Here is a 13,330-nt window from a genome sequence, read left to right on the forward strand (position 1 = left end):
GGTACTCCAGCAGAATCGCAGCATACCCATAACCCTGATTACAAAGAGGCTCTGCTGCCAGTCTTAAGCCATTCCTTTGGCTTTCCTGTTTTTCCTTTCCCAACTGTATTGGGCCACAGCTACCACATCCTTAGCCACTCCCCACCACTCTGCTTTCTGAGCCACATTGCAGCCCCTTTCAGCACTGTTTTTAAAGCAGCATCAGTTCCTTTGGGGCTAATCTTTTTTGGAGCATTTTAGACCCATCTTTTGTTAATTCAAACTTTTCTATTGAATAAATCACTTTTATTGTAAAAACAGGAGGTGCGGTTCACTTATTTCAAGCTCATGCCACGAAGTGAAGTCTTACAGTCTTAATGATTCTGTTTCCAGGAGACTGCCCTTGGTAAAGCTGGAAGCTACTATGAGTTTAGTAAAGAATGGGGGGAAAGCTTTTGAGAAGTCAGGGTGTAATATTGTGATTCATGAGGAAATTCCCAAAGGTAAACTTGAGAGTGGGAGATGTTTTGGTTGGGATCAGAAAGCATACTTTCCATTTGCTAGAGATGGGAATAAAACATTCTTAGATTTGGCAAATGCAGGCTCCTCTTTGTTCAGCTAAGAAGCTCACCAGTGTCCTTTGGTGAGTCACTCGAGGCCTTCTCACATACTATGTTCAGTATTCATACAACTGTTAATAGTATACACAGGTCCATGTTATGTTGAACACAGGTACAGCAACACACTTCCTATTGGTATCTGCATTTGAGGGACCTCTACCCCAGTTCACTTTTAAGAGGAATGCAGGTACAGCCATTCACACAAAAACATGCACCTGTATACAGATATCTCAATGCAGGTACAATATAACATCTGAACAGGACTTCCCTCACAGCTATTCCACTTCACAGGGTTCCTATTGATGGACAAGGCCATTGCTCAGTGGTAGAGTATTTGCATTGCATGCAGAAAGTCCCATGATCAATCCCTGGATCTCCAGGTAGGGCAGGGAAAGACTCTTGCCTGTAATCTTGGAGAGCTGCTGCCAGTCAGTGTAGACCAGGATTTCTCAACGTCGGGTCCCCAGATGTTCTTGGACTTCAACTCCCATAATCCCTAACCAAAGGCCACTGGGGCTGGGGGATTATGGGAGCTGAAGTCCCAACAACATCTGGGGACCCAATGTTGAGGATCCCTGGTGTAGACAATCACGAGCTAGATGGTCTGACTTGATATAAGGCAGCATCCTATGCTCTGTGTTCCAGTGTCGTGGGGTTAAAAAAGATACATGGTGCATGTCAGTTAGAATTCCTTTGGGGAAGAATGCTGATCAGTCATGATAACTGAATGAAATCTGCATGTTCAATGGTTGTATATTTGACCATGATCAGACTATCAGATGCGAGGGACCAACAGGAGGGCAGTTACCATGCTCGTGAGCTCCCAAGAGCTGGCCATTACTGGAAGCAGAATCCTAGACTCGATCCACCTTTGGTCTCATTTTATGATCTTTTTGAGTGGGGGAAAGCAGAATAGATGAGCATGTTGTGGACACTCAGGGCACCAGCCCCAGACACATTCTGAATATACTGAGCTACAGCTGCTATCTGTCTGTGGGGCAGCTACAGCCCTGGCCTGCTCTAAGATATTTATCTGCTCCTGGATTACAGTCTGAAGATCCGGTGCTTCCGGGAAGGGTTTGATTGCTTCCTTCACCAATGAGGAAGCCAAGGCAGCCAGACCTGGCATCAGTGCTTGACTTGGGAGGATTCTAACTGGCACCAAGCCTGCTGCCTGTAGGTTTCTTAATTTTGGATCCCCACAAGATGGTGGTGTACAACTCCCATCATCCCAAAGGTGATTGCGACTAGGGACGGTGGGAGCTCTAGTTGAAGTCCAAAAACATCTGGGGACCCAATGTTGAGAATCCCTGGTGTAGACAATACTGAGCTAGATGGACCAATGGCCTGACTTTGTATAAGGCAGCTTCCTATGTCCCTCTCGTCCAATCCTGCTGAGTCAGAGAGTTGTGCTAAGAGGAAGGGAACTCAAAATCTGCTGGATGGGGTAGCAGAGCTTTGCAGGAGGGAAGAACCCTTTAGGCAGAAAATAATGGGACTTGAGGTGTGAGGCCACTTTTAAATGTCTAGGGCAAGGGTTCCCAACCTGTTGTCCGCCAGATGTTGCTGAACTACTGTGCCCATCCCCCCCATCAAAATAAATTGTGGCTGGGGATGATGGGAGTTGTAGTTCAGAAACATCTGGAGGACCACAGGGGTGGGAACAGTGTTCCCTCTAACAGGGATTCCCAGATGCTATTGGGTCATCCCATGAAACTGACTGCCAGGAAATCTAGGACCAACAAACGGAAGTACTTTTTCACACAATGCATAATCAACTTGTGGAATTCTCTACCACAAGATGTGCTGACAGCCAACAACCTGGATGGCTTTAAGAGGGGTTTGGATAACTTCATGGAGGAGAAGTCCATCATCGGCTACTAGCTGGAGGGCTATAGGCCACCTCCAGTCTCAAAGGCAGGATGCCTCTGAGTACCAGTTGCAGGGGAGTGACAGCAGGAGAGGGGGCATGCCCTCAACTCCTGCCTGTGGCTTCCAGCGGCATCTGGTGGGCCACTGTGCGAAACAGGATGCTGGACTAGATGGGCCTTGGGCCTGATCCAGCAGGACTATTCTTATGTTCTTATGACTACAACTCCCATAATCCCCATGCAAAAGTCATTGCAGCTGGGGATTCTGGGAGTTGTAGTCAACAACATCTGGGAATCCCTGTTAGAGAGAACACTGGTTGGGAACCTCTGTTCAAGGGGGTAGATGTAACCAATCCTATCTTCCAGCTTCAGGTTTGCTAGCATGAAGGACAAAAAATGATTAAAGTCATCTCACTCATGTCATTTTAAAAAAATGTTGGGTGACATCCTGCCTAAATTACTCAGTAGAAGTCCTATTGAAATTGAGTAATCCTTTAGAGCAGGGATTCTCGACGTTGGGTCATCAGATGTTTTTGGACTTCAACTCCCATAAACCCCAACCAAAGGCCACTGGGACTGGGGATTATGGGAGTTGAAGTCCAAAATATCTGGGGACCCAACATTGAGAATCCCTGCTTTAGAGTAACTCCCGAGTAGTATTACTGAGCAACTTACTCTAGATGCCAGACATTATTGCAAGCAGGGCCAGAAACAAAGCCAAGAAGTCTTGTTTGGAGTTTTGGCAGGACGCAGCACAAGGTGCAAAAGCCTTATGACAGGGGCTGTCAAACTTGGGTCCCCAGATGTTGCTGGGCGACATCTTCCACCATTCCCAGCCTTCGGCAAAGACACCTGGGGACCCAAGTTTGAGAACTCCTGCCTTAACAGGATCCTGAATTCTAGTTTTGTGATGCCCCTAGATGTGGGTTCCTATAGCATCTACTTCCACAGCAAGTTCTGTCCCATTCTGTTCCCCACTTTTGAGTGTTCTGTAGCCCTTCATCTTCTGTCTCAGGGGCAGCCAACCCTTGCTCTCCAGCTATTGTTGAACTACAACTCCCATCCTCAGTCACAATGTGTTGTGGCTGGAGGTGATGGGAGTTGTAGTTCAACAAGAGCTGGAGAGCCAAGGTTGCCTACCTCTGCACTATCTTCTTTACTAGTGCCAGACGCAAAGAAACTACCCCAGTTCCTTCTTTACAAGTGGCAATTCCTTTGGAAGTGGTCTTCTTCCCTTCCAGTGAGATTGTGCTATGATCCCCTTGTTCGGTTTAGACTTCATGTTATTATATATACAGTACTAGGCTGAGGTGGACCCTCCACCTGGGACGATGCTCACTTGCTGTGGGCTGAGGCTCTGGTGTGGATTCTCTGGTGTCTTGCCAGGGAGGACTTGTTGCTGAAACATTTCCCACACTGAGGACAAGGAAAAGGTCTCTCGCCTGTGTGCTTCCTCTCATGGACGGTGAGGTCAGCCAGGTATTTGAAGCTCTTGCCGCACTCCCCACAAGGGTAAGGCCTGTCTTCGGTGTGGCTCCTATAATGCATGGTCAGATTGGACAGCTGACTGAACCGCTTTCCGCATTCCCCACAAGGGTACGGCCGCTCCCCTGTGTGCGACCGCTGATGTTTGTTCAAGTCCGAGGGGTTCGTGAAGGTCTTCCCGCACTCGTCACAAGAGTAAGGCCTCTCCCCAGTATGGAGTCTCTGGTGTGTGGTCAGGGTGGAGAGGTGGCCAAAGTTCTTCCCACACTCCCCGCAGGTGTATGGCTTGAGCCCCGTGTGCGTCCTCTGGTGTGTCTTCAGATGTGTCAGCCGGCTGAAACTTTTCCCACACTCGGCGCAGGGGTACGGCCGGTCCTTCTCATGCATTCGCCCATGAGCTGTCAGCTCCTGCTTCTCCCAAAAGCTTTCCCCGCAGTCCCTGCATTTGTGGGGCTTATCTCTCACAAAAATGGGGCATCCGTTCTTCCTCAGGTCACCTGTACTCTCAGGTCTCCCCTGCAGACACTGCTGCAGGTTTGTGACTGGATTTCCTTGTGGATTCTTTCCAAGTCCTTCCTGTTCTTCTCCCTGGACAGACTTCTCTCTCAAAGCCCCTTGTAGAACTCTTGAAAGAGCCATATTATTTTCATCCGTTGGTGACCCTGCAGCTCCCTGAAGAATCTTCTCCCCTGCTAGATAGAAAAGAGAATTACCTTCATGCATTGAATTTCCCCCCTACTAGAGGTATTAGATTTGCATCTACCATGAAACCCAGAACTACCTGTCCTTCAGACCTCCAATCATAATCATTGTCTTACTGAATCTGACCAAGCTCTCCTTAACCTAGTACATTGTTTCCAAAAGTGGTCAGCCAGGAATCATATCAGTACATGAAAGCTCAATTTAGCTATAAATACATTGTGACTTCCACAGGATAAACTCCATTCCACATTCACAACACCTAAGCGCTCAGAAATGATTTAAGCCCTGGGCTCTTAACCAGGTAGATGGTAAGTGATTTCTGAAAATTCAAGACCCAGATAGATCATCCAGATCAAAGAAACAGAAAACTGCATCCACCTCCTCATAGGAACATAGGAAGCTCCCTTCTACTGAGTCAGACCATTGGTCCATCTAGCTCAGCATTAACTACACTGACAGGCAGCAACTCAAAGGTTTCAAGCAGGAGTCTCTCTCAGCCCTACATTGGAGATTCTGCCAGGGAGGGAACTTGGAACCTTCTGTATGCAAGCATGCAGGTGCTCTTCCCAGAGTGGCCCCATCCCCTAAGGGGAATATTTTATAGTGCTCACTTGTAGTCTCCCATTCAAATGCAAACCAGGACAGACCCTGCTTAGCAAAGGGGACAATTCATGCCTGCTCCCACAGAAATCCAGTTAGTGTTTTACATCTATGGCAGTGTGCTAAATTTCACAAAAGTGGACAACATTCTTTCATGAAGACTACACTATACAGTAATGTGCTTTTTATGGTTTTTCCAAATTTCATGCAATCCAAAAATGTCAGAATTATAGAGTTATGTTGCACTGCAAGTATAACAGCCTTGCTAACAAATTCTCAAAAGGGGAAAAAAAAAAAGAAAAGATTAAAAAATAGCCTGATTGCCCACACATACCTTTTACTGAAAAGCAATATGTAAATATTCCTAATAATAAGCAGAACCCACAACTAGAAGTATTGAATTCGATCTGAACTGTTGTGTTAAACTGGTGAGGAGGGGATAGAAAAGGGCACTGATATGCAGCAGGTAAGTGAAATGCAGAGTTAAGAGGGTCTAATCAGAGGAGTTCTCTTTGTTTTCTCATTTGGAATATTATATTTTATTGTTTTCACAATGTTTTTTCTTCTTTTCTTAACATTAGTTTCCTTTTGTTTTTAAGACATCCTCTCTGTTTTTGTGTCTGGCATTTTCTCCCCACCCCCTTTTTAATACAGCCATTAAGTCTCTTCACACAAGCATCTAAACGTGGGTTATCTACCTCTAACCCAGGCTTGCATGCTTGTGTGAACCAGGGCAAAACCCCAAAGCCTTGGTAGCTTGAATCTGGGTAACCCTGCTTCTAATCCTGGGTCTTAGCCCAGGTTAGTGCAGAGCAGAGGCCCTGGCACTTGGGATTGTGTGCGTGCTTTCCACCCTGTCTCTGGTCTCAGCAGCCAGCCGCCATGGGCTTTTTAAAGAAGCCTGTAGCTGAACAGGCTGTGATCTGTGAATGTGCCGCTTTGCACAGCCCACTTGCTTGAAATAGCATGAATGGGGCTTGCCCTGCCTCCTTCCCCACTCAGAGAACAGCTGAGCCGTTATAAGGTTTCCTCCCGAAAGCATGGTGCATTGTGGGAAGGTTCTTCTGATTCTTGGGTAGATTTCCCTGCCCCAAGCTCACTGCTGTGGCGCTCATCTGAAAGACGCTCTGCTCATCTGCACAGTGTGGGGGTAAGGACTCTTCCAAGCCACAAATCACCCCCTTCCAATTGTGTGCAAGCACCCTGTGTCTTGTTAACACTGACTGTCAATTGTGTTCCTTTCTCTCTTCCTCCCTCACCCCTCTTCTCCCAATTCTCTCTCTCTCTCACTTTCTGAGCCTGCCTATCCACACGCTCCATTAGTAGTCAGATGCCTGTGTTCATTATTTGTGCTCGAAATGAAAAAAGCAGCTACGGTTTGTAAACTTTACCTTGCCTGGAGACAATTTTCACCTACTACAAGCAACCAAGTATGTTGCCACGCCCGCCTGAAATAGATACATGATTTTCCCCAAGGTCTCAGTGACCACTGGCCAGAGTCACCTGCGTCTTGTAGCATCCAAGAGTCCTTCCCAAGGCCTGCAGAGCACTTGCGCTGGTTCTTCATTGGCCTTGCCTGGGGCATGAGCTGAGGGAGTGGCTGCGGTTCAGATAAGGCTGCGGGGGTCTCCACATCTTCAACTTTAACACTTACTGTCACCTGGAAACAAACAGGAGACAGGACTCTATGGAGGCTGAGGAGAGGGCTAAATTATTATTATTATTGTTTTACATTTTATATCCCGCTCTTCCTCCAAGGAGCCCAGAGCCGTGTACTACATACTTAAGTTTCTCCTCACAACAACCCTGTGAAGTAGGTTAGGCTGAGAGAGAAGTGACCGGCCCAGAGTCACCCAGCAAGTATCATGGCTGAATGGGGATTTGAACTCGGGTCTCCCTGGTCCTAGTCCAGCACTCTAGCCACTATACCACGCTGGCTCTACAAGTACAAATGCGACTACCATCTGTATTGGTAGATATTATTTGATCTGCAGATGAGGATTTGGGGGCAGGGGCGACGAAACCAATTCACTGGTAGGCTTGTCAGGGTGTAGCCAAGGGATCAAATCTTTCCCTTCAGCAATGCATAAGCAGCTTCTGTCCCTGTCCCTTCTGAACCATCACTCACCCTCTTCTTCCTCCTCAATCATCCCTTCTAACTGGGCAAAGATGCACCTTTTAAACGTGGTGATTCTCTTTATTTAGCAGGGGGAGAGTAACTGGCCCTATCCACCCCCAGCACAGCACCTACAGTGACTGTTGCTGGTGTCTATCTTATGCTTCTTTTTAGACTGTGAGCCTTTTGAGGACAGGGATCCATTTAATTAATTAATTATCTATGTAAGCCACTTTGGAAACTTTTATTGAAAAGTGGTATATAAATATTTGTTGTTGTAGTTCTTCAATCCTCTGAAGCAAGTGGACTTGAATTTTGTTCTAAACCAGCTGGGGAAGAAGGTGAGCAAGAGAAAGATACAAGATGTGAAGTGCAGCAGTAACTTTCTTACAAAGTAGGACTGATTGATCGGACCAAACTCCAGGTTGCAAGGCGGCAACAATATCTACTGGCTAGACAGAAGATCCACCTCTGGGCCACACCATGGCTTCTCTTCTACACTGGCTTGGCGGGGGTGAATGGCAATTTTGCTCCCCGCACCCACCCCCCAACTGCAGTGGCCATCCCACTTTTTAATAATGCAGTAACAGCTAATACTGGATTTTGTTAATTGTCCTCTTCCCTCTCCATTTCTTTTCCTTTTAGTTTTGGGTCAATCAGACAGCAAGGTTTGATAGAAGGCATCCATCAGAGCTTAGGTGTTTTAAGTTGATCAATTATTGTTATGTCAGAGCAAGCCTGATAAAATATGCCAAAAGGCATTTATTAAATGATTCAGCACACTACAGAGAACTTCCAGTAGCAGAAGCTTGTAAAAGATTCTTTTCCTCTCCAAACTAATGATGTAGGTATTTTGGATGTGTTCTTGCGATCCAGGTACTATAGACGTGTATTCAGATCGCAGGCGTCAATAAAGAGAATCTCTTGCAATGACATTTCTGAATACAGCATGACAGTTTCTATTTGAACTGAAGAAGTTGTCTCTTTCTCCTGAAGAAGAGTTTTTCAAAGTCAAAAAGGGTTGGGCAGAGTTACTAAATTTCATTCATTCTATTCAAGAAGAGAGCTGGTCTTGTGGTAGCAAGCATGACTTGTTCCACCTAGCTAAGCAGGGTCTGCCCTGGTTGCATTTGAATGGGAGACCACATGTGAGCACTGTAAGGTATTCCCCTCAGGGGATGCAGCCACTCTGGGAAGAGCAGAAGGTTTCAAGTTCCTTCTCTGGCTTCTCCAAGATAGGGCTGAGAGAGATTCCTGCCTGCAACCTTGGAGAAGCTGCTACCAGTATGTGTTGACAATACTGAGCTCGATAGACTAATGGTCTGACTCAGTAGACGGCAGCTTCCTATTACCTACTCATCTTTGGCCTGTGCTGCTGATCAAGTGCTGCCCTCTTGTGCTTTTTTACAGAATAACCTAGTTAACTCTGATGCAAAGAAAATAAGAGCAGGGCACTTTCTAGATTAGACCCTACGACAGGGTCACAGCGTATCTGCTAAGTGTGCTTCTGTACTTCCTGTGTTGTGACAATGCAGTCCCTATGCTGTCAGCAGGATGCTGTTTACATTCCGGATGCTTTGCTTTGGATTTAATCGCTGTGATTTAGTGCTACAACATCATATGTACGTCACAAAAAGGTTGCTGTATTTTCCCGTTGTAGGACTTTTTTATTCTGGGGATAGTTGTGAATACGATCCTGCCAAGCCAAAGCATTTTCCTCAGTTGTAGTGGGTAATCTGGAAAGCGCCCAGGCAAAGTTCAGCTACCACTACCGTAAATGATGTTGAATTATATATAAGCAATACAATAAATATACAGGTGAAACTCGGAAAATTAGAATATCGTGCAAAAGTCCATTAATTTCAGTAATGCAAATTAAAAGGTGAAACTGATATATGAGACAGACGCATTACATGCAAAGCGAGATAAGTCAAGCCTTAATTTGTTATAATTGTGATGATCATGGTGTACAGCTCATGAAAACCCCAAATCCACAATCCCAGAAAATTAGAATATTACATGGAACCAAGAAGACAAGGATTGTAGAATAGAACAATATCGGACCTCCAAAAAGTATACAGTGTACTGTGCTTGATTGGCCAGCAAACTCGCCTGACCTGACCCCATAGAGAATCTATGGGGCATTACCAAGAGAAGGATGAGAGACATGAGACCAAACAATGCAGAAGAGCTGAAGGCCGCTAATGAAGCATCCTGTTCTTCCATAATACCTCATCAGTGCCACAGGCTGATAGCATCCATGCCACGCCGCATTGAGGCAGTAATTGCTGCAAAAGGGGCCCAAACCAAGTACTGAATACATATGCATGCTTATACTTTTCAGAGGTCCAATATTGTTCTATTCTACAATCCTTGTCTTCTTGTTCCATGTAATATTCTAATTTTCTGGGATTGTGGATTTGGGGTTTTCATGAGCTGTACGCCATGATCATCACAATTATAACAAATTAAGGCTTGACTTATCTCGCTTTGCATGTAATGTGTCTGTCTCATATATCAGTTTCACCTTTTAATTTGCATTACTGAAATTAATGGACTTTTGCACGATATTCTAATTTTCCGAGTTTCACCTGTAGCTTAGAAATAGGACAATCCAGGTGGCTCAAGCACATAAGTGAATCTGCACACTGCAAGGGAAGGAGGTAATTAAACCTTCAAACTGCAGATCAGGTTGGCCTTGAATGTGAAGGCAAACACTATATTTGCCAACCCCTATATCTGCACTGCCCAGAGCTGTTTGGATGGGGTGGTATATAAATGTAATAAATAATAATATTATATAGCAGCGGTTCTCAAACTTAGGACCCCAGATACTGTTGGACTACAACTGCCATCATCCCCAGCCACAATGGCAAACTTGGAAACTCCTGCCATACGGGAAGGACAACTGATGTTGTTACTCCAAAATACAAGCAGCTACAGCCAATGGAGTGGTAAGTTCTTGCCATGCTGCAAGAATGCAGAGAGGACCAAAGAAATCCAGTTTGCTCGTGTGACAAAAAGGGAAGGTGAACTACCTCCCACCTCCCCCTGCCCCCATTAATCTGTCAATTTTTAAAAAAGTGACTCACGGAGATAAAAGGTTGGAAGCTCGAAAACGGCGCCTCCCTGGAATCACCCCCCAAAGCAACTACTACACCTTATCTCTCGGTATGGTTGGCCTTGATCCTTAACACGTGCAGCCCCCAAACTTAGCTTTATCAAGACCCACACAGGGGGAAACAAACCCCCTCACCTGCTGCTCCCACATCCCCGGATCTTGTTGCCTCCGTTGGCACTCCTCTGCCAGAGCCACGGCCTGGGCACAGCTCTCTGGATGTCGGACCCAAACCCAGCTCTGGATTTCTTCTGGGAGGATCATCAGGAACTGCTCCAGGACCAGCAGCTCCAGAATCTGCTCCTTCGTGCGGCGCCCTGGCCTCAGCCAATGGCAGCACAGCTCCCGAAGCTGGCTGCACACCTCACGGGGTCCCTCAGCCTCTTGGTAACGGAATTGCCGGAAGTGCAGGCGCTGCATCTCCGTGCTGATGTCACAGCCCTGAAGGATGGCAGCCTTGACCTTCCCGTAGTCTCCAGCATCTCTGATGTCCAAGCTGCTGTAGGCCTGTAGGGCTTTGCCGCTCAGAGAAGGGACGAGGTGAGCCACCCATTCCCCTCTGGGCCATTGGCAGATGCCAGCCACTCGCTCGAAGGTGGCCAAGTAGGCCTCAACGTCGTCCTCAAGTGTCAACTCAAGCAGCTGGCAAGAGGATACGTAGTCTGAGGCAGACACACTGTCTGGGGTGGCCCGTAGACTTTCCCGGCACTGTTCTTCCCAGCGCTGGGTCACTCTGTGTTGCCCTCTCCCAACCTCCAACCGTTCAGGTGGCGATGAACAGGAAGTTGCTTGGTTGGGCAGCACTGCTGGAAGGATGTCTCCTGCTCTGTTCCACTTCTCACTCAACTTCTTGGTGTTCTCAGATTCCTCCTTTTCTGCCTTCACCTCGGCTGAACTGGTGTGGTCAAGCATGGCCATGTTCGGGGTGAGGAGGAGCTGCCGGCCCTGGTACTCTCCAGACATGGTAATGCGTGGACTCTGGAGCGTGGAGTCTGGCTTTTGCATTTCGGGTAGCCCCACTGTCTTTCTGCTTCGAAGATCCCACTTTCCTGAAGCAGCTATGGGAAAAGCTATGGGACCACGGGGATATCAGAAGGAGAACGTAACACCTGTGGAGGGTGAGAAAACACGCTTTCAATTTTGAGAGCAGGAAATTTAGAAAGGATGGGACACATCAGCTTTGCAATGGACATGATTACAAGCATGATGGTATTATTATTATTATTTATTTTATTTATTCGATTTCTATACCATCCTTCAAAAATGGCTCAAGGAGGTTTACACAGAGAAATAATAAATAAGTAAGATGGCTCCCTGTCCCCAAAGGACTCACCATCTAAAAAGAAACATAAGATAGACACCAGCAACAGCCACTGGAGGGATGCTGTGCTGGGGATGGATAGGGCCATTTACTCTCCCCCTGCTAAATAAAGAGAATCGCCATGTTAAAAAGGTGCCTCTTTGCCCAGTTAGCAGGGGTATGGTGGTTAAAGGGTATTTTATTTAAGTGACCTTGAGCTCTGTATTGTCTACTCTGACTGGCAGCAACTCTCCAGGGATTGAACTCGGGATCTCTGCATGCTAAGCAGATGCTCTGCCACTGAATGACCAGATCACAAGGACTTGGAGGACAAGACCTGGTCATTCAGTGGCAGAGCATCTGCTTAGCATGCAGAGGTCCTAGGTTCAATCCCTGGAGAGTTGCTACCAGTCAGAGTAGACAATACAGAGCTAGATGGACCGGCAGTCTGACTGGGTACAAGGCAGTTTCCTGTGTTCCTAAATCCCCACTTAGCCATGAAACTCACTGTGTGATCTGGGACCAGTCACTCTCCCTCAGCCATGGCACAACCTACAAGGCAGGTTTGGACTTTGAAGAAGCAAGACAGAAAAAGCACTGACGTTTTTGAACTTTGGTGCTGGAGAAGACTTTTGAGGACACCAAGGAGAGCCAGGAAAACAAATGGATCATAGAACAAATCAATCCAGAATTTCCACTTGAGGCACAAATGACCAGGCTCAAACTATCATACTTCAGAAATATTATGCGTAGCCCTAGCTCCCTTGAGAAGTCCATAATGTTGGGGAAAGTTGAAGGAAAGAGAAGAAGAGGACGGCCAGAAGCAAGGTGGATGGACTTGAAGACAACAGCAATGAATGCACAACTGAGAGACCTTAAAGGCCAAGTTAAAGATGGATCATCCTGGAGAGAATCTATCTATATGGTCGCTAAGAGTCGACACCGACTTGACAGCACTTAATCAATCAATCAATCAACAAGGCAGATTTGTCTACTGACTCTGTGGCAGGATCAAGATTTGAAAGGAGAACTTCATTGTCCAAAGCAGCTGTGACCAAGGAAAACGTAGGCCATTGGGATTGTTTTAATGAAAAATAAATATAATTACACCTGTTGTGTGAAAGAGTCCTACAGTGACCAGGCAGCACTACCAGCCTCTACTGCAGTTCTGTATTTAAGAGTTTCAATGCACCGTATAACCCATGTCTCATATGGGTAAAATATGTACTATCGAACCCGTATTTTAACTCTGTCTTTGGGAGTTAAAAATAATGCTCGGTGTAATCCACGGCTATACAGCAGATGCAACAATCCCCTCGGTCTCTCGTACTGCCCCATTGCCTTGGGGAAATATCTGGCCCGGCAGCTGCAAAGGGAGCAGTTCTCACGACGGGCGGACTCACCTGTTCTCCCTAGGTTGCAAGCAGGTGTGGATAAAGTTAAGGGACTGGGCTTGGCAGCTGGCAGATCCGCACCGGCAGCATCTCCTAGGGGTAGACAAAGAGCAAGCAGCATCATGTTCCTTCCTGGAGGCACAGG

The 13,330-nt window shown here is 46.6% G+C and overlaps 1 protein-coding gene across 2 annotated transcripts; it reads right to left on the bottom strand.

Moving 5' to 3' along the window:
• Positions 1-21: 21 nt before the first annotated feature.
• LOC128330175 (zinc finger and SCAN domain-containing protein 31-like) lies at positions 22-13,330 on the bottom strand. Of its 2 annotated transcripts, none has more exons than XM_053262600.1 (4): positions 13,195-13,330; positions 10,630-11,600; positions 6,761-6,917; positions 22-4,644 (listed from the first exon to the last, which is right to left on the bottom strand). In XM_053262600.1, the coding sequence occupies exons 2-4, from the start codon at positions 11,494-11,496 to the stop codon at positions 3,806-3,808; spliced, it is 1,863 nt and encodes a 620-aa protein (XP_053118575.1). In that variant the 5' UTR covers positions 11,497-11,600; positions 13,195-13,330; the 3' UTR covers positions 22-3,805. The 2 variants fall into 2 exon arrangements, with proteins under 2 accessions (XP_053118575.1, XP_053118574.1); XM_053262599.1 differs by having other exon boundaries at positions 22-4,647.

Source organism: Hemicordylus capensis, chromosome 6 (assembly GCF_027244095.1).
Source record: "Hemicordylus capensis ecotype Gifberg chromosome 6, rHemCap1.1.pri, whole genome shotgun sequence".
NCBI lineage: Eukaryota > Metazoa > Chordata > Lepidosauria > Squamata > Cordylidae > Hemicordylus > Hemicordylus capensis.